Source organism: Pocillopora damicornis, chromosome 10 (assembly GCF_964200805.1).
Source record: "Pocillopora damicornis chromosome 10, jaPocDami1.2, whole genome shotgun sequence".
NCBI classification, from domain to species: Eukaryota; Metazoa; Cnidaria; class Anthozoa; order Scleractinia; family Pocilloporidae; genus Pocillopora; species Pocillopora damicornis.
The window spans coordinates 9,813,145-9,838,589 of record NC_142679.1 but is presented as its reverse complement, the minus strand read 5'-3'; the positions used below and the strand labels follow the sequence as shown (position 1 = coordinate 9,838,589).

Sequence of the window (25,445 nt, the reverse complement as noted above, 5' to 3'; positions counted from 1 at the left end):
ATGAAAGTTTAAGTGCGTGGATGGACCTCTTTTTCATTGCAGTTGATGACTGCCACCCAAACAGAGAAATTAGAAAAAATGCCAAGCCACATAGATTTCCCCAAACATAATCAAACTTTTACAAAGAAAGAAACAATTATAAAAGAAAGCCAAGAATAGTAATAATGATGATACATGGCTGTTATATAAAAATACGAGCAACCTTTTGAAGAAAGAATGCAACAAGGTCCACTGGGAATACCTTAATAGATTGGCAAACAATCTGTTCAATGACAGAAATGAACAAAAGCTTTTCTGGAATTATTTAAGGTTGAAAAATAATGGAACAAATGATCTAATCATTCTCCAGCTTCATAATGGTGACATTTTAACAAATGAAAGCAATATCACTGAATCCATGGATGAATACTTTGCATTAGTTTTTAAAAAGGAGTACTCCGACATATAATTTCCCATTATTTAACCAAAATTATCAAAGACACTGATTTCAGTCTTCTGCATTGCTTGCCTAGGGAAATTAACAAGATTATGAGTCGAATGGTAGGCCATAGGAAGCCTAAATTGTAGTCGAAATTGTGTAAGAGTTTAGAATGTCCAATACTAAAGTATTGCTCTCCAGTGTGGCCTCCACACCTCAAAAAGGACTCTGTTATTTTAGACAAAGTCCAACGTAGGACATTTAGATATGCTCTCAGAAGCATTGGCTGAGAAATGTTGTATGAAGAGCAATGAAAGTTCCCCAAATGGCCAACTCTACATCAGAGAAGATTATTTTCTTCCCCTACCAAGTGCTACAAGACAGTTAATGGTCTTAACAGGCTACTTCCATTTGAGTATTTATGTTTGCGCATGACTTTGGACTGTTAAGAGCCAACCATTACTATACACTTAGACCTTTTCCTGCAAAGCTAAATAGTTTTAACTATTCTTTCTTTGTAAATATAGTTAATGAATGGAATAATTTACCTAATAATGTTGCAGATGCAGAAACTGAATATTTTCAAGAACAGACTCAGATGCCATTTAACTAATGTTTGAACTGTCTTATTGTGGATATTATTCAGAAGTAAATTTGCATTTTCAATTATTTCAGGAGACAAACTTGAAAGAGATAATATCTTTTGTCTCCTTTTCACCTTTCATTTGAATTTGAATGATGAATTAACAACTGCGTCCCTAAGTGGAGGTTGGGTGCCTGAAACATCCAAGAGCTTCCACTATTGGTAGCCAGCTCCTAGATGGAGACTTCTCCCATGGCTGGTAAATCCTGGCAACCCAGCCATGAGCCCCCACACAGGAAAGAGACACAGGCACCCATCGAAAAGCACAAGGAAATCCAATGCATGCACATATGCAAAAAAAAAAACTACTAGAGAATGTTGATGCTCTTTATTGTTAACTCCATTAAATTGCATTTAACTGCATTAAACACTTCTGTTATGTTATGTCATTGATTGCTTCAATTCCAGTATTGATTCTACTACATTTGCCTTACTTTACCTGAGTCTTTCGTGAAAAATGACGTGTTACTGTTGCACGTTGGCTAAATTCAAAGAACATGCCTGAGTTATCTTCCTAAAAGTGTCTTTTTATAATAATAATTTGTGGAAATTATTGCATGCTCATTGCTCAAGAACTTTCATCACAAATATTATCAACAATAAAAATGACACAACATGTAACATAAATGCTCAGCAATCTTTTCCATGTCAGAGAAAATTTTGCTCTTGCAAATGATAGCAACTTTCTGAAAAGTGGATGGTGATGAATTTCTGCATTTTAGGATCAGTGTTCTTGAAGAAATTTTTGAAGAAAAACTTGTCACGATGGAAGAAAAAGTGGAAGAAAAGTCTTGAGTAAAAGAAAGCTGGTTTTTGGCTCATAGACTTGAAGAAAGATGACCTCAAAGAAATTATTACCCATGCCAAAGCAAAGAGCACTAAAACTAAGTGGGTGATAATAACAATTCATGATAACAGAGTCTATAACCATCCACTTCTTATTGGTATTTCATTGTGGAAGTCATTCAGTAACACAAATTATCACAACAACAACAACTAAAACAAAAAGGCAACTATTGATCATGCAAGAGTGATTTTCCAAAAACTTTTGGTGCATAACCTAGCAAAAATTTCAATGCTATTGTAACTTAGGTGAAACCATAAGGAGCAGCTGTTTGGTTTCACTGTTAATTTTTTAACATTGTTGACAACATTTCTATGATCAATAAGGTTTTTTTAACATATTGACTTCCACTAATGATGTGGAAATGTCTACACAATCACAACCAGAGTTAAGTTAATTATGTACCTTCATGAACATCTACACAACGTACCACAACCAGGGTGAAGTGAATTACTAACCTTTACAAACTTTTCTCCAAAGTCTTGTTTTAGGCGTTGATATATCTTTGTGTATTGATCCAAAGGGACAAGTCTTAATGATCCTCTACTAACTTGGCTACCCTGAGCTTCTCCTGCCCACTTGCAAAGTTTAGGAAGTAAGATATCCTTCAGCCAGTGAATTGTAGGACATAATATCCCATCCCTTCCATTTTCAGACAATGTTGCACTGTCCATCAGTAGTAGTGAAACTCTAATGTCAATTACAATACATTGAATTTTAGTGAATGACCTGTGGTTATGAATGATGATTACAAATAGTGGGTATCTCAGTTTAAACTCGTGGGCCTGCCTTTGCTAAAGCATAGAATTCTGGGAGCAGGAAATATCAGAGGAGTGCAGGATGCCTCATTGATTCTAGGAAGACTTCAATGAGCTTTCTCAGTTAAGGCTCTGAGCTAACCCTCAGTTACTCTGCCACCATAGTTAGCTCTTAATTTCTCATTTCTCAACAATTTCCTTGTTCTGTTTTATTAGCAAACATTTACAAAAGTGGATGAAGGAATTTAACCTGACCTTGTACCCTGGACAGCCCCTTTTCTAACAATGGTTTCTGTTATGTTACTCAGAACAGAGTTCAGGAGAGAGAAGAGCATGCCTTGACACAAGAGAGCCTGTTGCAGGAATGTCTATACTTAAAAGCAGCTAGCTAGAGCACTTAACCCCTTTTTTTTCATCAGCTTTTTTCTCCTTTTTTTGGCTAAATTGAAAGTTGATACTTTTATAGATGATGCCTCTGAACTTGCATCTGCTAACCTTCTAGGAGAAGACAGAGTATAACTTGATTATGTTTATTTTCAGAAGAACTCTAAAGGGACCCTTTAACCACATGAGTTCTTATATGTCCCCCTGCTACTCAATTTGAAAGTTGATGATCTTAATTACTTTATTTTTAATATATCTTTGAGGCTGTATATTGATGATTGTAACGAATATACCTCTGATGCCTCATAAATGATCCCACAGTATGGGCATGGTATCAACATAGTTTGGAATAAATCATTTATAGATTATTGAGGGAAAAATGTGAGCTGTCATGTCATTTATGCAAAGATACATTAATCATCCTGAATACAGTGTAAGGTGTATGTGCTGGATTTTAAGGTGCACTCCATCAGCTTAAAGAAAAGCATACTCAAAGGCATTAGCCTTGGCAGTAATATTTATTTACAGACAGCAGTTCAGTGGATTTTCACACGCATTCCATATTTCTTTCACATACTTCTCACTCCAAAAAGGGTCTACATGCCTTATTCTGGAAGTGTACTCTTAAAAAAGCTGAAACCAAGTCAGAATATCCAGCTTGTAATCATCACTTTAAGAAACATAACCTGCACAGACTCTCAAAGGAAGGGCTCCATGGACAATGATATCATAAGCTATGAAAAATGATTTGTGTCACAATTCATCCATCCATCCATATGACCTGTCAAATATTCAGTGGCACTTAAAAATTGCATGATTTGTTCTTCGTGCTCTGCTGTCAGTCATGATACAGTGCCCCAGTAAGAAGTATGCAAGAATCTAGATCAAAGGGTCAGGCTCAAGTCTCACTCAAGTCTTATGTTGTGTTCTTGGACAGGACACTTACTTCTACTGCAGTGCTAGTGGGAAATCTGACTATGTGATAAGCTCTGGCAAGATGGGCCTTCAACTCATGCCTTTTCCACACCAAAATCTCGCCAAAAATATTGAAAGAAAAGCTTAAAAGAAATGTTTAAATCATGAGCACTGGAATTCACAATCTTTCTATTCTAACAAGAGGTAAGCTTGGCCTTTACTGGGAATTCCCTCTATAATGGCATCATTTTGTGCGTTGTGGTTACTGGCTTGATGCCAGTAGTGCACTGCAATGTATGTTATTATCCCATTAAGTCTGTTACTGAGTTAGTACATGTAAGGTTTCTCAAAGTGCAAATACCAACAACACACATGTATATCAAAATGGCCCGAGGTTTTGTCAAGTCGGCTCAAAGCCACTTCTATGATTAAAGGTCTATTTTTAGTGATTTATGTCTCTTTAAGTGAACACTTAGCAGGATTCATTTTGTAGCCAAAAACCAAAACCACACTATGCTTTGGAAAGTCAGTGGGTACATGAGTTTTTGGAGAGATCATGCAAAGTGAGACTGAAAACATGTCGAGACTTACTTGAGTTATTTCAGTCAATCTTCAACTTTAAGACACAAACTTTCATCTTATGTAAAATTCCCTTTAAGGTTTATATTAAGCATCATTGAACAAGAAGAAAGTCCAGTTCAGGCACAAACCCAGGACAATTGTAAACTGCTTCAATTTTATATGATCTGATGTGAAACACAAGTGGTGGGAACAATTGAAGTCCATTGGCTGATTGATTCAATCATTTATTGTATTTGACAATAAAAATGAATGGTAAAACGCAACATTTCGATCAAACTTCGGTAAATTCAAGTGAATAGTAGAAATGACATGATGAATATATCTATGCATATAAGAAGTGTAAAATTTTTCGGCAGTGTAAACAGACAATAAGAGCATACAAAGAGAAGAAATAATTAGAAGCTAATTAAAAACCAAATAAAAAATAAAACATGGAAAAGTAGAGTTAACAAGTTCTTCAGGTTATTTTAGTTGAGAAAACAATCATTTCAGTCAATCACATTCTTCCTGGAGAAGTAACACCGATTGAATGAAAGCCAAGTTGCACAATCAACCATAGTTTATAGCAACCCGTGTTTGTATCAGTTGTCTACATGGCTCTTGTAATGCAGCAGGAGGCCAGTATTTGTGGGTTTAACATACACCTAAGTCTCAACACTTATGTTTGTTGAGTGGCTGGGTGCCCAAAAAGAGAAGCATGCTATTGCGGCCACTTTCTGTCTCCATGGTAAACTTAATAGAGGAATAGCACTAGTTTAAAATCTCGAGGAAATTGACTGCTGATGTTGTGTCTGGCATGATAATTAGTGTGTCATTCACATATCTCTTGCAGTATGAGGGTATCTTGCCTTCATGCTTCAAAGTATCCTCAATGCTGCACATAAAAAAGTTGGCTAATAGAGGATCAAGTTCATGAATGAGGTCCATGAATTGACAAATACAGTGGAGATATTTTGGTCTCCTATGATGTTTCTTCCCTGTTAATGAATGTACCCTTGGAGGAGACCATACAACTACTCACCAATAAGGCTTTCATTGATAATTGATTTGATGAAACACAACACCTTAACCCCAATGAGCTGATCCTTGTTGATCTTGTTAGAGTGGCAGCAAAAGACCAACTTTTCTTGTTTAACAGCCATTTATATGGACAAACAGACAGAGTTACGATGAGCTCCCCCCTTGGTCCTCTATTAGCCAACTTTTAGATGCATATATGTATATTCATTGTGACATTCTTACTATTCACTTGAAAATGACCAAAGGTTGGTTGAAATGTCATGTTTTACAGTTCATTTTAAATTTATTTCAAATGTTTTATGAAATCATTTACTGTGTGTTTACATTCATGGTTGGATCCAACAGTAACCAAACACAAAAAATTACCTCATATTGTTAATTTTAATCAGTAAAAAGAGAGAGAGAACTTTTAGTCACAATAATAATTCATTCATTTAGAGGCAAAAGGCTAATAGGGAAAACCCTGTAAACAAAGATAATCATGTAACAATACAAAGATAATCATGTTACAATACAAATATTAGAAAGTGACTGCAAGCTGCAAGTTTTGATAAAAATTACTGAAATTGTTCCATCAAAAACCACATTTAAATCTGAATAATTTCAAGCTTCCAAGCTTCCAAGCTTCCAAACACATTCCAACTCAAATCTGGGTTTTTACCAGATAAAAATCATAACCAGTAACCGTAAACTCTTTTAGGCTGTTTAGAACACTATTGTTTAGAAGTTAGAGCCTGATAATCAGTGCCTGCATAGAAAAAAAAGAAAGCCAGGAGTACCTTTTAGGAAGATAGACAATAACCGCAGGATAATTTAAGACTTGGAATTTTCCACAGGAAGCCCAAGTAAAAAGGAATTTCACAATGTCACAGCAGCAAACTTGTATAGTTTTCTAAACACCTTTCCCCTGTAGGTTTATCGTTAATTGTGTACATGTAGGTGTTATCAAATACACATATACATTGTACCTGGCATGTTCTCCTTTGCAAGATGGCTGATGATAAACAAATGAGTATGACTTGGACATTTCCAAGAGGTCTTGGTAACTTTTGAAACCTCTCTCCATGGCCATCAGTGAAAGTGGACAAAAGGAAACTCGACTTTTGTTTTTTTCTGTGATGATAAAAAAGAATACCATCAGGCTTGGTTCAACCATCACACTTTCCTTTCATAACTCCTTGCAAATAAGGCTTGTGGGTAGGAAGACACCTTGTAGAGGTGTACAGTTAAGTATAGGAAGCCATTTAAATAATCAACATTGGTACACTGTCCTTAGCGAGTCACTGGCCATAGCTTTTGACAAGATACCTCCAACTTATCAAGAAAATAAGGATCTATTGAATACTAAAAGATTCCGGTCAAATACTATTTTACCCATTTAGGAATACTGCATAATTAAAATTGATATTAGAAAGCAAGATTGAAGAAAGTAGGCATTAACAGCAACACTTGACTTAACTTCATGAAGAGTAAACAAACTTCCATTGTGTGATTTAAAAGAATCTATACAAAACAACAGAAGTGAAAAAAAGATTGCAACTGATTCAGACTGCCCTGAACTAGTCTCCAATTGACACAGAAAATTAATTAAATTAAATTGCAACAGATGCAGAGCTAAAACTAAATAAGGGAAAAAAATAAATTTATATAACTGAAAGGGAAATGATGCTAACAGACTATTATTGTTTAGAAAGTCACAAGTAAAAACAATAAACTCTTATCTTGGAAATATCACAATAACCTTGTGCTGGGCAATAAGTTATTTGTTACTAAAAAGGTAACAAACTGACAAAACAGGACTTGGATGTTACTTGCTTGACTTTGAATGAACTTGTCATGAGAAACTATGAAAAACTGGAGTTTTTATTTGTTATTGTTGGGAAGGTTACTACTAAACACAAATTTAAATAACTTTGTTTGGATGTTACCTGCAAGACTTATCATTAACTTGTTGAACATGATGATCAACATCTGTTTACTGGGGTTTTGACCATCACTGAATGTTTGGATGGGTGCAAATCTACTGGCAGGTTGGGAATGAACTGACTCAAACTGGGTATGAATTGTTGAAATTTGGGCAGTAATGTTTGGGTTCAAATTGACTGGGTATGAAACCTCTGAGGGTACAAAGCAACTGTGTATCAAACAAAGAACACTTCACTTCGTTATGAACCAAAATGCTCTTAGAGCCAATTTACTCAGACACAGTTTAATTCTGACCATCTGTGTGTTCAAAGACTTCATGATGTTTGAGTTATAAAGATTTCTCAACTTTATTGCCTATTTGTAGTGTGTAAATGTAACCTTCTAAATGATTGTTTCTTTGAGCAACATGACTAGGGATTTTGAAATAACTCTGGTTTCAGGCAATTTGACTTTAGGCAAGATGACTTTTGTGTGACTTGACTGGTTACTGCTTTTCGACACAGTTGTTCTAGACATTGCACTGTACCCCTCTAACGAAGGGCTAACGCTAAAAATGTCAGCTTTAGAAACTATTTATGGTGGGAAATTTACGATATCAACTCAGTTGATAAAACCGAATTATCTAGCTGTACCCTCTCCCTAAACATTGATGTTCCTTTAGAAAATTATCCCTTTATCCATGCACATGCACTGTTGATTTGCCGTTATAATAGATGGATCCATTTTCTGCTATTTCCAACTTGGCTTATCAGTATCACATATAGTGTAAAAAGACTCAACACAGGCATGGACACTTACTTTACCTACCTAAAATGACCAACTCGAACATGGCACCCATCAATTCAACATGAGCCTGTCTCGGTATCAACTTGCGAACGATGCAGGAAACTGATTCTTCACCGTCTAGACGCACTGCTGAATCCTTCGACAAACTTTGAGTTTCATGACAACCAGAAACTTCGTTATCGTCAGGGTCAAAACTATCATCACCCCCTTCACACCCCCATGTTTCACCTTCTAAATCAGTATCTTGAAATAAACACTTGATTTCAGCATCAGAAAGAGACAAAAATTCCCCAAGATCACTGCCAGTCAAACGTTTAACAAACATTTTCTTCACAATAAGTGCGCCCATCACACGACGATTTACAACATTTGGTCTTTCTATCCATACATTCACTGCATCTTGGAAACGACAAAAGTCAGCTTTTGTGACTGAAGAATGAACACTTCTCCATCCTTCCATAAAGAAACCTTCATCCACGTCCGCCATGTTGCACACACTTTTACCCAGACCTTTCGGGTATTGGCAGTTTCAAGTGACGTCACGATTTCTAAAGATGTAGTCGGCCGTGGAAGACATGTAGACGTTTAGACATTCATATCAAGCACAGTGTGTATTTTTCGGCTTCCAGTCATAAAGCTGATTATGCAGAGTAAGTTACCTTTGGTTTTTGGTGGTAGTCAGTTGAGATGCTGAGTCATCTAATCAAGTTTGCGGTAGAGGGTGCTGCGGTGTTCGATTCTGTTATTCCCAGTTCCTTTTACTTGGACAGTGAAGATGACCCCAGCGAAAGCGAGGAAGTTTTGTTCTGTAAAAACAATGTTTGCGTCCATTCTTCCTCTTTAAGTGAATCTCATTCTCCAGGATACTTTACTTTGAAATCCATCACCCATCGAAGTGGACTTGTCCGCTTGTTGGTTGCATGGACACCCAATGCTTACTTTTTTGATGAACAGCCGGAAACAACTGATCATCAGATAATGGATGTTCGAGAGACGGAGGAACCACAAATTTCCAATATTTCTAGAAGCACAGAGAAGTTCAGTGTAGATCTCAGCGAAATGAAAAGTGTCAGGTTATTTAATAAACAAGAAGATGACTCCTGTGGTGAATTAGTGATCGGGAACTACGAGAACCACTACAAGGTATTTCACTTTCATCATGGTGGACTTGATCGCATCACTCAGGTTTTGCAGCTTTGGGATTGGTGTGCAAGGGACATAAATCCTCTTGACGAGGATGATCTTCGAAAGAAAAGTTTTACCATGGTTTCGAAAAGAAGTCTTATAGAAGGCTTCCATCCGGAAGAAGGAAGATTTGACCCGATGACCGTCCTAACATGGAAACAATTATTTGATGATCGTGGTCGAATTGAAGACGTGATGAATTTTCGTAAGGTAAGCTCCATAACCATTCAAATTTACACAGAATTGGGAGGGAGCACAATCAGCAGTGCACACTCCGTCAGCCGTTTGTAGGTTCTGTTAGAATGCGTTTGAACGCATTTTTGTGCGGCTTAAAACACGAATCGTGTAACCCCGCAGTGCCGTGGAATGCCCCGATAGATATCCGGATTTCTGTCGAGAATTCTTTCCGAGGGCCCCTTGTTTTCCTCTCGTTACTTTGTGGCAAAGTTTTACAATTGCTTTTGCTGAAATATTAGTTTCATCTTAGTGACTAGGAGTTACCAAAGATTATTTGGGAGCGTTCGATTCGTTAAAGTACAGCTAATTTCCTTCAACTTCGTTGTTCTTCTTGACCGAATCTGACGAATTTTTACCCCTGCGTCAATGCATGTTTGGGGCTCATGTTTGCACCTCTACTGATATAATGTAAAGATGAAGCCCATTGTGAAATATTTTCCTGCGGTATTTCCTTGTTTTATTGCTTGCAAGTAGAGCTCTTCGTTATTATACCTGCACTTGATCAGACTGCAGTCCAGGTTATGTTGCGTGACAGCTTCAGATAACAAACGTGGGGTGGTACTAAACTGTGGAATCTCTGTACCCAGCAGAACATGTAGAACCTGCAGAACCATTAGTTTTTTGTAAAAGAAATAATAATGAAATAAGATAAAAGCTAAAAATATCTTAACACTGTTTGAAATTTTGTTTTTGGTGTAAAGAAGATAATGAACAATACCTTCTAAATTGCATGAAACTATTCTTGTATATTTTTCCTTGCACATTATCTGTTCCTCATAGCTCACTCTTTTTCTTATCATCAGTTGATTTTTACTCCTTGAATTTGCTTGTCACGTTTTTGAAAGAGAATGTGGATATCAATGAAAAATATCTGTTACTTATTAGAAAAAGTAAATTAAAAAAATTAAATATTTTTCTGATTTCAATTTTGCATTTCATTTTCCCATTGCCTATTCCTGCTTATGGTAACATCTGCTTGACAGTGATGTAGCCAACACATTAGCAGATTTTCATAATTTGATTACTGAACTAGTGGTTTATAAAATACATGAAGAAATGACAAATAACAGTCATGTACAATGATAACAAACAGAGTAAATGAAGATCAAACAAAGAAAGGGCAGCAGGAATATGTTTGACAGTAAGGATACTTGTATGAAATGACATAGAGACACTCTCTAGAAAAATTTTAGTAATTGGTGGGAAACTTATTTTAATATGCTAGTGTTATGCAAAGGTGGGAAACTAGGAAATCACTGAATGACGTTGCAACAGGACCCATTATGAACTAATTACAGTCATTTCACCCCCAGTCACTTTGCTCCAACCAAAAGTCAGTTTGCTCCATAATGGAAGTCACTTTGCTCCATACAATAATTATTTCACTCCAGTACACATAGTCATTGTGCAAGGGAAGTAGATGTGACAAGAAAAGAACAATACAGTCTTAATTAATAAAGTTGAACTGGAAAACTGAAAGCAGTTTAAGGCATCATGTTGCAAGTTCACTAATCTAAGAGTGATAAAAAATCTTTTAAGGACCTTTTTGAGACATAAATAGTTGAGGTTAAGGTCTGATTCTGAATTTTCAAATAAATGAGTCTTTGAAAGACTTAGTCAGTGCATTGTGCCAAAAAAAAATCTCACCTTGAATTAACATAAGTTCACACATTACGTGTTGGTATACATGGCAATAAACTGACAACAATACAGTCTTTATTAACAGAAGTCTTGTGCAACTGCACAAGCAATAAATCAAACAAAGATATTAAGACTCAATAGCTCCTTAACTATGTCAAGATCAAATATAACTGGAGAAGTTTTACAGGTGGTTGAAACTTTATAGGGTAGAAACTGTAGATGGTTTACAAAGTTTTTTTAAATGCAATTGGCCATCAATCAATCAACAGACTTTGTTTGACTTTGTTGCTATGTAAGTGCTACAAGTGAATGCTAAACAACGCACATAATCAAAAAAAGATATTTAGACTCAATTGCTCTCTAACTACACCCAGATCTCAGTTGCTTTTTAAGTCCTTGGATGAATTACCCCTTGAACTACACACATGTTTAAAAAAGAGTTTTTTACATACAGTTCATACTCTACAGGGTTACAGTTTTTGAAATTCAATTGACCATTGATCAATGATGGCATGGCGTGGGGGACAGAGAGAGATTAGAGTGAGTGAAACAAGCAATTACAAACATCATCAAGATCATATAACATCAGTTAGGCAAATGCAATCTTGTATGCATATATACACTTGACTTGTAACATGGAGCAAAGTAACTTTTTTATGGAGTGAAGTGACTTCGATTATAGAGCGAACTGACTTTTGGTTGGAATGAACTGACTGGGGTTGAAATGACCATGGGGTGAAGTGACCAGATACCTTATGAACCCTGGTTGATTCTAGTAACAGCTACTTTATGCATACTGACAGGTGACACATGAAACCATTGGCTGCCTATTTTTGTGTTATGCAAAAACACTTTTGTTGACACCCTGAAATGTTAGGAGAAAATTTTCTGATAAATCTTTATTGATGGATACACCAACAATCATAACACAATTGAGTTTGCTGTAAGTCCACAGCGTCCTTACATATCTTCAAGAAATTTATTAATTCTAGATGCAAATATAGATATTTGTGATAATCCCAGAAAAGCTGTTCAGGTTCTAGTTAAAAAATTATATTAGATTCTTTAGTATTTGAACACGGCAATAGTTAATATTAAAAGTATAACAACAAATCAATAAATGATCTATACAGGTCATAGGCTACACATGTATGCATCACAGAACCATTTTTGGGTTGTTTGCCCAAGTGCTGAAAAGGAAGAAGAATCTCTCTGCCCTCTTTGAGCTACCCCATTGTAGACATACTACATTAGCCCATTTATAACTTAAAAGGTAGAATTACCAAAAGCTGAATTTGGCTCAGACTACTTGATAGTGTTTAAAGATGGGGTACATACAACATTTCAGACAGAAATACAATAAAAGGTTCTGATATGGGTCATTTTCTCAACTGTTGGGTTTTACCAGAAGAATCAGTTGCCTAGGGCTCAGCTATTATTGTGGAATAATCCATTTGACACTTTCTTTTGGTGAATAATTGGTAAATATTGCGTTATTTTTACATATAATAGGCAGCATTTTTTGGTGGACTGAGTCCTGAGGTTAGAAGAGAAGCCTGGAAATTCCTCCTACATTACCTTCCTTTTGGTTCATCAAGCCAACAAAGAGAAGAAATACGGAATGACAAGAAAAGAGAATACTTGAATATTCAAGGCACTAGGTAGGAATATATTTAAAAAGATATTAAGGATTTATCTCAAACTAATGTTTCCTCGCAGGAAAACATATGACAGTATTGTATGCTATACCACTAGTGCACATTGTAATATCATTAACACTATACCATTATTGAGCAAAAATGAAAGACAGTAATTTATCTTGTTCCTCCTTAACTTTTGTTGCCAAGAAATATACCAATTTATCCCAGCTCTGTCATCTCACTTCTATGGCCTCTGCTTGGCCAAACATTTCAAGGTGACATTGTAGCATTGAAATAGATCACTCAGTAAGTCCAAACATTCACCTTTGAGACAGCCTACTACTGGCACTGCAAAGCTTTAACTTTTGTTACTTAATTTTTGCTCAATAATAAAAAAAATTAAAAATTGAGGTGTGTGGCTCAACACTTATGGATATGATAAACCTTAAAGGGCTTTTTTTTTAAAAAAAATTATTTTTCTTCATGTCAAACTAAGCACAATTATTTTGAATATAGTTTCCAAGAAAAATTTTGATAAAATATTGAAATACTCACAGTTGTTTACAAAAAGGTATTTTTAAACTGAATCCTTTTGCCCACCAAAGTGTGAATAGTCAATTACAACATGTCAACGTAAATGACACTCAGAGGGTTTCTTGAGGCAAAACATCCAGGTTGTTTAATCTCAGTGGTGTAAACATCCCCTCCTTTTTTTGCACATGGAGATCTTTGCTGTCTGTTTGCATTTAAAACTAGAATATGAGTGGAGAAAGATAAAAAGGAGAAAAGTCAATAGGTGAAAGTAAAAGAGATGCCTGACTGTTAGAACAAGAAATAAAGAAATTTGATGCAGAATGGCAAGATAATCTCACCAAAATGGCAGTAGAATGGGGTTCTTTGGGTTCACAGGCAGAAGTGCATTGTTCAGTCTCCCCTTGCACCTGAGAACACCTTCATCTGAGAACAATCCAAACTGAGTAACATACATTGGAGGGGTAGCAGTAATCTTTACGCAGAAGAAATGCAATTTCCTTGAAGGAGGATGACCCTTGGACTGATCGGATCTAACAGTGTTCAGCTTCCCTTTAATTCTGCTGCACTTAATCTCACTCTTTCCATCTTAGCAATTTTTACCTTGGCAACTTTATTCCAATTCAAGAACATTTACACAAAGGAATTTTGTTAGGAGGCGAAATCTGTTGATATCAATGATCTGGTCAATCCTTTTCTCTGAAGAACTGGTAAAGTATCCACAAAGGAGTGAACAGTAGCTGGTGGTTTGTCAACAACTTCTTTGAGCGTGGCTTCATCTTCACAATGAGTCATTCCATTCTTGGACCATGTGGTATCCAGAAGGTACAGAACAGGAATTGCAGGCCAGTCCACCATTTTTGCTTCACATGAGGGCAAATCAGCAGGATTTTGATGACCTGGACAGTGTTGCCATGCTTGTGTGGAAGTTTAAATTAGTGAATCTCATTATCTCTGTGTTGCATTTACTGTTCCCAAACCCATTGATTTTCATCCAGCATGATGTTGTCATCAAGTCATTCCAATAAAAGGTTTTGTGAATTTCTTCAACTGATTCCTTGAATTTGTCCAGTTGAACTTGCCAATGCAAAGTTCTTAAAATAGAATCAAGGGTTTGTCATTTCTGCTCCAGAAAGCAGATGGTCAACTTAATATGATCTTGAGTAGCACTGCCATTTCCAGTTCTGGTTTGTACAAACGTAAATGATAAGCAATTGTTGCTTGGAGTATCAAAGGTGATGGTCACAATCCAAGCAAAAGTTGGTTGAATCAAAATCGTGCAATTCTAGGTCTGTCTTGTTCTGGTTTGTCAAACCACAGGAAGTGGAGCATATCTTGTTCTTCCTCTTTGATGCTCATCATTAGGAGAGCCTTTTTGAAGTCTGCAGTAAGTCCAACTAGGTTGCTTCTAAATATTGCCAGCTTGACAAATATGAACAGAATGTAATTATTGCCGATCTCTAAGCAGTCATTCAGAAACAGTTCTTCTTTAGATGCTTTCACTGACCTGTCGTAAACTGTTTGCACTTTAGTTGTTTTGCCAATTTTTCTGATCTCTGCATGGTGTGGTGATTAATAAACTCAGCTGCTGTTAGCTGTACTGCTTGATTCTTTATCATAAACCCTTTCAGTGATTCTGGTCTGCTCTTGTTCGAACAATTTTGTCATAGTTCCTTACTAAATCTGGCTCCTCTTTCAACTTGAGATGCAGTGATGACAGTCAGTTTTTCTCAGTTGGTAACTATTCCATGGTTATTCAACCTCTTAGTTGCAACTAAGTGGATTTCTGGCCTTTGTTTATCAGGATGTATTGATTGATCCTCTGGAATTATTCTGACACACTCTGACTCCCAGAATTTCTTCAAGCTCCCAACCAATTTGTCATCTTGCTCCCCAAACATTGAATGGCATTCACCAGAAATAATCAGGTTGGAGGTAACAACACTGTTAGATGATTGATCATACATTGGTCTGGACAACTACCATCCAAATTTGCTGTAAACTGCAGTCAAACCCTGATCATGTAAGGTGTAATCTCCCATCACAAAGTCCCTGTGGCCATCGGAGCCCATTTAAATGTTAATAGAATCCAAATTCAGGCCTTCTGAATGGACATAGTCACCTACATTGCCCTTGCTTGGTTAGGGAGAACAGATTGCTGTGAAGTTCACTACATACAGTTCCAATTTTTCATGATTTCCTGTTGTAAATACAGTTTTATGACATTGCATTCCTGTTTCACGTTCCCAAAGGTGTTACTGCACAGTTTTTCTGAATTGAGAGGCTTTAAATTAAGACAAGGTTACACTTGATGAGACATACAATGGTTGACTTCCATTGTTGAAGAGCACACATGCAGGAATTGAATTGGGTCATTTACAACTTGTTGTTTGAAGAAGCACAGTTCCCCTTGGCATAGACTTTGCAGGCGTTCCTGTTGAGTGGTGGTTTCCATTCTTGTGCTTATGGATTGAGGATGTTTTCCATCCCAGTGTTGGCATCTCTTTGTTTAGGAGCAATTCTTTGCATCATGGCCAGTTTTGAGGTAAATAAAACATTTATTATCCCTCTGAAGAATGCTTCTTCAATTGTGGGATTGTCAAAGCTCCATACAGGAGGCTGGGTAATGCTTCCCATTGCAATAAACACATCAAAATTAGAATTCTTTGCTTTCCGCTGTAAATAGTGTGTTGCCTGTATGAATCGATCATGAGGAATTCAAACCAGGGTTTGGCAGTTTTCATTCTTAGACTTGTTATGTTTGACAGCCTTACTTTCTTTGTGCACTTCATTTTCTCCTTTGATTGAGTCCAACAGCTCATTCATTTTCCATATCTCATCTCTTGATTCCAGTTGTATCTTGTTTATGACATGATTGGAATAAACAATTTGCCATACTCCTGCAAGAGAAAATAGTCCTCACACATGTGTGCCTAATTTATCCTAGAGCAATCGTAGAGACAATGGACAATCAGTTAACGAGGGCTGCAATTTTAGGATTTCTTCCATGTGTGCAGAGATGATCTTTTGAGTCTTGCCAAAACATTGCTTGAGTATTTCCACCTGAGAATCATAGTTGTTACTTGATAAAGCAGGTTCTTGAATGGCTCAGTTGGTGGCACCTTCTTTACAATAGGCTGTTGTTTGCTAATCTACACATTGCAGGGATGAACAAGTGCTGGAAATGGTTGTTGCACACCTGGGGAAGGTCATACCCTCTTTTTTTTCTTAAGATTGTAGGGATTCTCATGGTTAGGAGGAAGTAAGAATGAAAGTTTGTGATCAACTGAGGAAATTATTACATTATACAAATTGGTGCACTGTTCATTGCAAATTTAGGTGAATAGTTGAAGCTTTGATGTGTAACCTTGCATACTCTCCATCAGGGACCAGTTGATTTTACAAAGGTAGCGACCAAGTTCAATTTTTCTGCTTGGGTGTGTATAGTGGCACACAGATTGCTAGGTCTTTGGTTTGTGCAGTCAGAGTTGGGGATGGATCTCATTGGTGGCATGGTCTGAGAGGCCGAAGGTAAGGTGTTTGATGGGGGTCTTGTAGAAGTCCTTCATTTTGGTGAAGATGGGGTCATGTTGGTGATGATTGACAATCTGCTTGAGTTGGAAGGCATTACAAAAGCAGGACATGTCAAGCCTGTTGAAATTGTGAGCTATTAGAATCCCGCAGTTTGGGAAGGAGATTCGATGGCCAACGTGGAGTTGAAGAGGTAGTTCAGCATGTCTGAGTCTTTTGCGCCTTTGTTGGTCTGTGGATGGTAAACATTGGCAATAATAATGCAAGACAATCCCTTGGGGAGTTGCAGGGGACATAGCTTCAGCCAAATTACTTCAAACTTTTTGTCAGTACTTGAAAACTGATGGAGTTTTTGATGTATATGCATGTGCCCCCATGAGTGTCATAATGCCTATCAAGGTGGACAAAGTTGTAACCCGAAATAGAGACAATATTGTCTTGAATATGACTTTGCAGCCAAGTTTCGGTAATAAGTGCTAGGTCTAAACTAGCTTAATGATAGCTTCCTTTACTTTGTCAATCTTTAGACAGCAACATAGATGGAAAAAAAAATTGAGGTCTGACTGATACATTTTACATTGTAGGTGAGATCCTTACACAGTTGGATGGGTTGTGGGTAGGATGTGATTTTTGGTAATTGCAGTGTTCTAGCTGTTGTTCATCTGAGGTGATAAATTGAATATTTAACTGCTCTGCTCTGTTCAAGATGTTCTGTGGAGGTGGTTGTTTCCTGTTGTAATTGGTAGGAGTGACTTTCTTGGAAGATTTCATGTGGCTACTTCTTATCTGTTGTCCATTGCATTGCCCTCTTCTTTGAGATAGCAAGTTCATCAAGGCGAGTTTCTCCCACGCATACCTTGGTGGAAGCCAATGTGATGAACCATGACTGTCCTTTGTAACCCTGTTAAAGAACTTAATAGATTTACACAGGGATAACAGAGTAATTCTTGAATAAACTAGTGTAGTTGGAAAATCTTCCTCTGAAAACAGCTTTCATGAAGCAAAAGCCTTTAAATTTGATGTTCTCTTTATTCTTGCTAAATCTATGTTTAATTTACAGTAAGTATGGAAGAAAGTATTTGGGACTTGAGCTTAGAGTTCACTTTTTCCATTATATGGGATCCACTTGACACAGGGTCCAATATATTTTATTCATTGCAAGTCTGTAACTTTTTAACTTTTTCTAAAGATTGCAGCCACCTAACCACACAGCTTTAGTTGAAATTTTGCATGAAGGCTGATTTAAGGGTCGTAATTACGAAATGGGTATTTAGAAGTTCCAGTTGCTTTTGCTTGTTAAAAAATTGATAAAACTGGCCTAGTCTGCCCATACTTACCCACCAACATGGTATATCAAAGGTGTTCTTAGTACCTCAACTTGCATCCTTTCATAGAGATTTCTTAACATCTCTTAAAATAAATGTAGAGATCTACCTTTTTCTTTAAATTTATTAGAAAAATGAGGTAAAGGACAAATATGATGTAAAGTTATCTGAATGTTTGAGTGTCTTTTTGTGCCACCATGAACAGTGTAAATTTACCCCAACTTTAAGCCTGATATCTCCAATTTTACCTCCATTCAGAAGTTGCCATTTACTTTGTACAATGTTTGTTTATGGATGAATTGATGCCATTAATATAAAAACAGGAGAAATTTAGGTCAAAGAAGAAAAATTGTCAATCCATGGTGACTGAGCAGTATTTGGGACCAGCATTGGGAAACTTCCTGAACAAAAATCTACTTAAACTATTTTCTTCTGACTAGTAAATTTATTTAGAAGCTCTTAGGACCAGGCCCCAAACATAGCTTGGTCCTTATTGGTTGATATATTTTTTTACTTGACAGTTTTCTTTTCCTTCATTTTTTTATTTATGAACTCTGTTCATCTATGAACAGATGTTTTTTGTGGTAAATGGTATCTTCTTAATCAAGGTAACACTGAAGTTATTAGTTAACTAATTTGGGTAAATTTTTTCTTTGCAAAAGATGGCCTGAGGCAACCTTAGAATTTATGTTTACAATATGTTGTTCAAACCAGATATTTTCCATATTTGTTTCAATAAATGCTAAGAGGAAGAAAGGATCATTTTATGAGAATCATGAGATTTTATGAAATCTTTACAATGGGACTGGAGTTGAAGTCAAAATATCACCTTGGATCCACCATATTGGCAGGCAAGTATGGCAGACCAAGTGAGCTTTCCCATTTTTTTTTTTGCAAAGCAAAAATAACTGGAACTTTGTAATATTTATTTTGTGATTAGGACCCTAAAACAAGACTTCAATTTCAGTGAAATCTGTGGAATGAAGTGGCTGACAAAAGTTTGACAGTTACAGACTATATTACTTAAATAAGAAAGTGGCTATGATTTTTTTCATTATAGACTTGAGAAGAACCAAGACGAAAAACACAAATTCTGGAAGACTGTTGAATGCATTGTTGACAAAGATGTTGTCCGCACAGATAGATCCCATCCATACTTTGCTGGCAATGATAATCCAAATGTTACCATTATGAGGTATTAAAAACATCTGTCCAAATAATACAGATGTAATACATTAGTTTGGGGACAGGATGGCATGCTAAAGTTAATAAATAGATAGAATGATGATTATCATAGACTACCAGTCAGTTGCATGTGTCCAAAAACTTTGGTGAAAATATTTGATGTTTGGGTACCTTGTTGAACTCTTGAAGTTACACGCATGAAAACTAGCCTGCTTATGGTGCACCTCTTATCCCTTTACAAATGAAGAGTTGGTGTGGCTACCTTAAAGATGCCATAGAGCTTGAAATGTCTTTTTTTGTTTTTCCTTTATGCAATATTTATTGAGCTTTGTCCTTGATAATGATGCCTAACAAAATCCATCAAACAGCTGGTTAGTTTTGGTGTCATCAGAAAGCTTGACATTTGTGAAGCATAAGAGCTCGGTATTTTCACTAGCTAGTGATGAACATGTATTATTTTCAATTTCAAATCCTTTTTCAAATAGCTATCTGCATGCAGTTTTACCAAATTTTAGTATGTTGACTAAGCAGAAGCGCTATGCTCAATACATTGTACATGTAATGGAAAATCACCATAAACTGAGATTGGTTCAATTGAGTCTATTTTCATGTCATTTATTTCTACTACAGGAACATACTCTTAAATTATGCAACACATAATCCTCAGGTTGGATACAATCAAGGTATGTCAGACCTACTAGCAACTGTTCTGGCAGTGGTTCAAGATGAGGTTGATGCATTCTGGTGCTTTGTTGGTTTGATGGAGAGGAGTGTGTTTGTGACATCACCCAAAGATGATATTATGGACAGCCAACTGGTAAGTAGAATAACTTAAAATTAACTTCAAATTTGTCCATTGAGAAAAATTGGCATACCAATCATTTTTAATTCTGTGCAATTTTTTGACAGAATTTAGATTAGTTGAGGCAATGTGTTGGATTGTCTTCATAGGCTGAGCTGTAAGACTCTGACAAACTGAACCAGTGGCATATTGATACAATGTGTTACTTCCAAACTCTAAAGTTTCTGGTAAACAGATAAAATTGCAGACAATTTGGATGTAGGTGGGAGTATATATAATGCATAAGATGTCATTGAATGTATAAATTAGTGAGAGCTGAAATGTTTCATATCAAAATGTAATGGATTATTTCCTACTTGAAAGTGTATTTCAACTATTTGCTCAGGAAACCCCTTTTTTAACTGGGGCCTTGAGCAGCCTTTCAAGTCATCTAAGAAAGGTTGAAGGCTCTGTAGTGACAAAAACCGTTAATACTGAGCTTGCTTACTTTTGTTAGAACCTGATGTAAAAGCCTTTTTGCTCTGGATTTCAAATTCTTGGAATTGTTCTACCTGCTTATAATCAGCCATAAAACAACATAGCTTCATTTGCACTATAGAACTGGGATTTTTGCAAGAAATTGGAATGAATGTCTTTACTATATATCTTACCTACTTACATGTTCCTCTTATTACATCACAACATACTCTGATGAAATAAGTAAACCTTGATGAGAGTCTATCACATCAAGACTCAAAAAATGTGTTTGTACAAAACACAAACACAAACATACTACTGGTATAAATGTTCAAACTCTCTGTGTGCCATTGGGTATCCCACGAATACTCCTTTAAACTTCAGTCTCAAGGCTCAGAAATATGTGTATTCCCATATGTGTATTCCCTTTTGCACAGTTTCTGTTAGATGTGTGATACAGCTGAACATATATAAATCTATATAATTCTGTTTGCCATAAATGAAAATTGATACTATGTAGTATGTATTTTAAAAAGTTCACTTTTGAAACAAAGAGCAGTATAGGTCTCTAATGTTAGCTCAAACAAATCAGTTGTAAAGGAGGCCCCCCAGTTTGTTAATTTTTTTAACACTTTAGAGTGAGATCAAAGTGAGGTCAGAGCAAAGGGGGGGAAGGAACACATGTTGGGGATACACAAATCACAGTAGTATTTATCTAAAAGTATTATTACTAATATCAAATTTTTGTGGGCATTTGCACTGTATTTGGACTGTCTCTGCACTTTTCCCTTGTTTCATCTTCTGATACCTTCAGGAAAATAGTGCTGAAGAGGATAGTGAGTAAAGTATCCAAATGAGTCAGAATATCAAGAAAAGCAATGGAAATTACTGGAAGTTAGAGGCATACATACTTCTAATAGAAGCAAAAATTGCCTATTCTGGATTAGGGGAGCACATTAATATGTCAATGATAATGATAAATACATTAAGTCCTGCATTTCATTGGCCAGAGGTGTAGAGGACCCTGGTAAGACTAACCAATCTGCAGGAAGTAGATTTCACTTGGCTCTTAAATAATGCTTACAACTTACATGGAAAACAAATAAGGGAACAGTACCCAAAGGGAGTCCTTTTGGCACCAAGAAAACAAATCAGCTTCAGATTCAACTGTTTCTTCAACCTCTCTTTTTGAACTTGAAATTGTATATTGGGATTATGAAAGATGTGCTTTCTGCAGTAGACAAAATGCTTTAACCAAAAACTCAGGTACATGTAGTTTATATTGCATTCATTGAATTATGAAGGAAATCAAGCTTCTTTCACCTGGCTATGAGTCGTAAGGCTGAGATGACAGTCCTCATTTTGGAGTACTTAGCTGAAGCCATCATAGTTTCATAGGCATTTTGATGAATGTGTATTAAATTGAAATGTTTCCCAAATTTTGTCATTTTCTTCTACAGCTGTTAAAAAACGTTCTTACAGTACAAACAATGTTTTTGTTAGAGAAAACTTGTTTTCCCTATTTTTAAGGCTGAAAAAAACTTAGTATTTTCTCAACTTTTTGAATCCTTGAATCCCATTTTAGGAAATCCCCCTAATTTTTTCTACCCTGTGGAAGATTTCCTTTGTTTTGCAGTGCATCAAATTGGCTGATTATACATATGGTGGAGTGAGTGTTTTCTCCTTGTCTGCCGTTGTCAAACAGGTTTTGAAGCATGAATTCCAAACTAGATGAACTGGGCTTCTCTTTGATAGATTACAATATGCAAGGGTGTTTGCACACTTGATAACCAGGTCTTTCCTTAAAGAGCAAAATATTGCCCAAAATATGAATTTGAATATCCACTGATAAATTGCTGCCATCAGGGTTACAGAATATTTCATCCATCCACCCTTGCATGCTAGCTAGACAAAAATAATTCTAAACCATTTTTTAAGGAAACCCTCCATGGACAACTAAAGCCAGCAGCAAAATTTAGACAATGTTTAACATCAGAATAATGTCTGTAGTGCTTCATTTTTTAACAATGTTACCATGCCTGCAAGTGTAAGTTTTAAGTATTCCTTTTAATGAATATGAACTCCAAATGTGTTGTGTGTGACTAATCCACATTATTTGTAAAGTAAGCAAGCAAAATCATGCTAGATTTGCAGACAAATTTCTTGTTTATTAATCTCAGTTTAGGAAATAATAATCTCACTTTTTTTCATTCCTTTATTCTTTCAGTTCAAATATTTTGTAGAATGTTGAGAGTTTCTAGTCAAGAGCTACTGAAAGTCAAATTTGGTCAGGATAGCTTGAGGAATCCCTCTTGCAATGTCATCATTTTTGTTAAATTAATGCACAGTCGTAAAAAAGCAAGTTCATAAAAATTTTTTTGAACTTTCCATAAGGTAAACATCCAGAGTTTTCGCTGAATGTAACTGAAAATTTGCAACTAGGTGCTGTTTAAGCATGTTTATATTGTCAATTCGATCATGTAATTTATGCAGAAGACTTCAGTATATTCCAGTTTCATAAAATGTTGTGACTTTATGAAAGACACCTCTCTGGATTGTTTAAGTGTTCCCAGAAGGAACGATAAATATCCATCAAGAGACTAGTGGTGACTTTAAGTAATGGGTTGTAATGATCTGTACTCACCTTTGAAACATTAGTCGATGCCCACCATCTCTGAGCTAAAAATATCAGAGCAAATTGTTTACATTATCTCTGAGATGGTAATATTTTTGAAAAGTATACCAACTTTTAGCCCCAGTATTCTTATTTTAACCCCTTCTCCCTCTTTATGATGTTGAACTTTGTTTCCTGTAATTTTTTTAACATTGAATTGGGGAAGGGGGCATTCTAACCTACTTCAATCTCTTTTGAAACATCTTAACTAGTAAGGTAAAGGTAAAGTCTGTATTTGGGCTCATTGGCCCCCCAGCTGGAGCTTATTCATGTAGCTTGAAGCAACGAGGAGTATTGCTACTCCCCTCTGGATGGGATCCCAGTCCATCGCAAGCTTACCCCCGGCACTTCATCGGGCTTCCCTGAAAATTCGTTGGCACCCATCTATATTCCAGGGTGGAGAGAAGCACTGCGAGAGTTACGCGTGAAGTTTTTTGTACATCGCATGACGCATGTGACATATGAACTTAGTTGCCCAGCTCAATGGTAGAGCACGAAAATCCGAAGGTCAGGTTTAAAATCCTCACGCGGACTTGTGACGAGACGACAATAAACGTTTCTCCTTAAGGTTCCGTCAATTAGAATGAGGATGGTATTACCAGAGGGATTTCTTAATAGATCTAGCCCAAATTTGACTTTCAGTTGCAGTGGACGCCCTCAACTTGCTTTGAGATATTTCAGGAAGAGGAGGTTTGCAAAATTAGTTATGGATTTTTATTGGCCGATCTTAAGTGAAAAAAACTAGACTTAGACCCCATCCTTAGTGATTATTAATGGTAATTGTTCTCTCTCATCCCTTTAGTGTTACTTGCGGGAGCTGTTACGTCTCCTAGTTCCTCGATTTTATGCGCACTGTATACTAAAAGACGATGCCATGGACATGTTATTTTGTCACCGCTGGCTTCTTCTCTCCTTTAAACGAGAATTCTTTAATGAAGAAGTTTTGAAAATGTGGGAAGCTTGTTGGTCTCATTATCAAACCAAGTATTTCCATATTTTCTTGTGTGTCGCCATGCTTCAGGAATATGGAGGCCCTGTTGTTGACAAGAATTTGTCGGCAGATGATATGTTGCAATTTTTTACGGATCTCTCCATGAAGATGGATGGAACAAGGGTTTTGCGCATGGCACGTCACTCTTTATTAAAATTTCGTCAGTTACCTGGAATTCCTTGCTCGTTGCGTAGGCTGTTGTCAGGTCCAGGAATTTGGGACAGTGCTCCTTTACCAAAGATTCAGTGTGACTGTCTGAATAGTTGTGTATATTTACACGATGAATCAAAGTTGTGTAACTGAGGGAGTTGCCTCTAATAGAATGCAATGTGTGAAATGAAAGGTCAAGTCCCAGTGGATTTGCTTGGTAGACTATTGTAGCCGGTAGTTCACTGGTTTTCATAAACACAGCCTTGACATCATGTGAGAAACAATATGTATGTAAAATTGTATCTATAAAAATGTTTTTTGTTTTTTTTGTTTTGTCAGCAATTTTTTTTATGTCTGGATACAGGCAAGTGTTTTGAAGGAGAAGAGGAGAGAAAGGTTTTACTCAAGTTTCAAATTTGTATGTCACTAAAGGGCAGTAATACTCTTTGAATTGAAAAGTATACTCAGTGCGTTAGGCCATGATCTTGGAGAATTAAGTAAATGATTAAAAAAATAAAAGAATCATTGGATGGTTGCGCTCAAGGATAGTAGTACCTATGAGAAATGTGCTCCCAACGGGGGTTATGCATTGAAGGAAAATTCCTCTAACCACCAATGTTTCTAGTAGATCATGTTCACGATTATTTTAAAATGTCTTACTTTATAGGGAGCATTTATTAATCCTCGCGATGTTGCTGCCCAGGAGGGGAAAGTCTGGGAAGCCTATTTAACATTCCATTTTAGAGCAGTGTTTGTTGAAAAAATTGTAAAGACTTAAATAATAAACAGAGGTGCCGTCACCTCCAGAGGTTAAGTTTTGC

The 25,445-nt window shown here is 36.4% G+C and overlaps 2 protein-coding genes across 3 annotated transcripts in view; one reads left to right on the top strand and one right to left on the bottom strand.

The window, feature by feature from the left end:
• The window catches only part of LOC113686977 (putative tRNA (uracil-O(2)-)-methyltransferase), a 38,820-nt gene extending 30,003 nt beyond the window's left edge, over positions 1–8,817 (bottom strand). For both annotated transcript variants that reach the window (XM_089184373.1, XM_089184374.1), the window contains exons 1-3: positions 8,298–8,817; positions 6,533–6,677; positions 2,364–2,595 (exon numbers count right to left, since the gene is read on the bottom strand). In XM_089184373.1, coding sequence (XP_089040499.1) covers positions 2,364–2,595; positions 6,533–6,677; positions 8,298–8,763 — 843 coding nt within the window. In that variant the 5' untranslated portion in view covers positions 8,764–8,817. The remainder of the gene's footprint in view (positions 1–2,363; positions 2,596–6,532; positions 6,678–8,297) is intronic.
• On the top strand, positions 8,812–25,438 carry LOC113674630 (TBC1 domain family member 16). Its single transcript, XM_027191117.2, has 5 exons — positions 8,812–9,671; positions 12,852–13,000; positions 19,427–19,561; positions 20,182–20,368; positions 24,286–25,438. Exons 1-5 carry the CDS (start codon positions 8,964–8,966, stop codon positions 24,775–24,777), a joined length of 1,671 nt encoding a protein of 556 aa, XP_027046918.2. The 5' UTR covers positions 8,812–8,963; the 3' UTR covers positions 24,778–25,438.
• Positions 25,439–25,445: the final 7 nt, after the last annotated feature.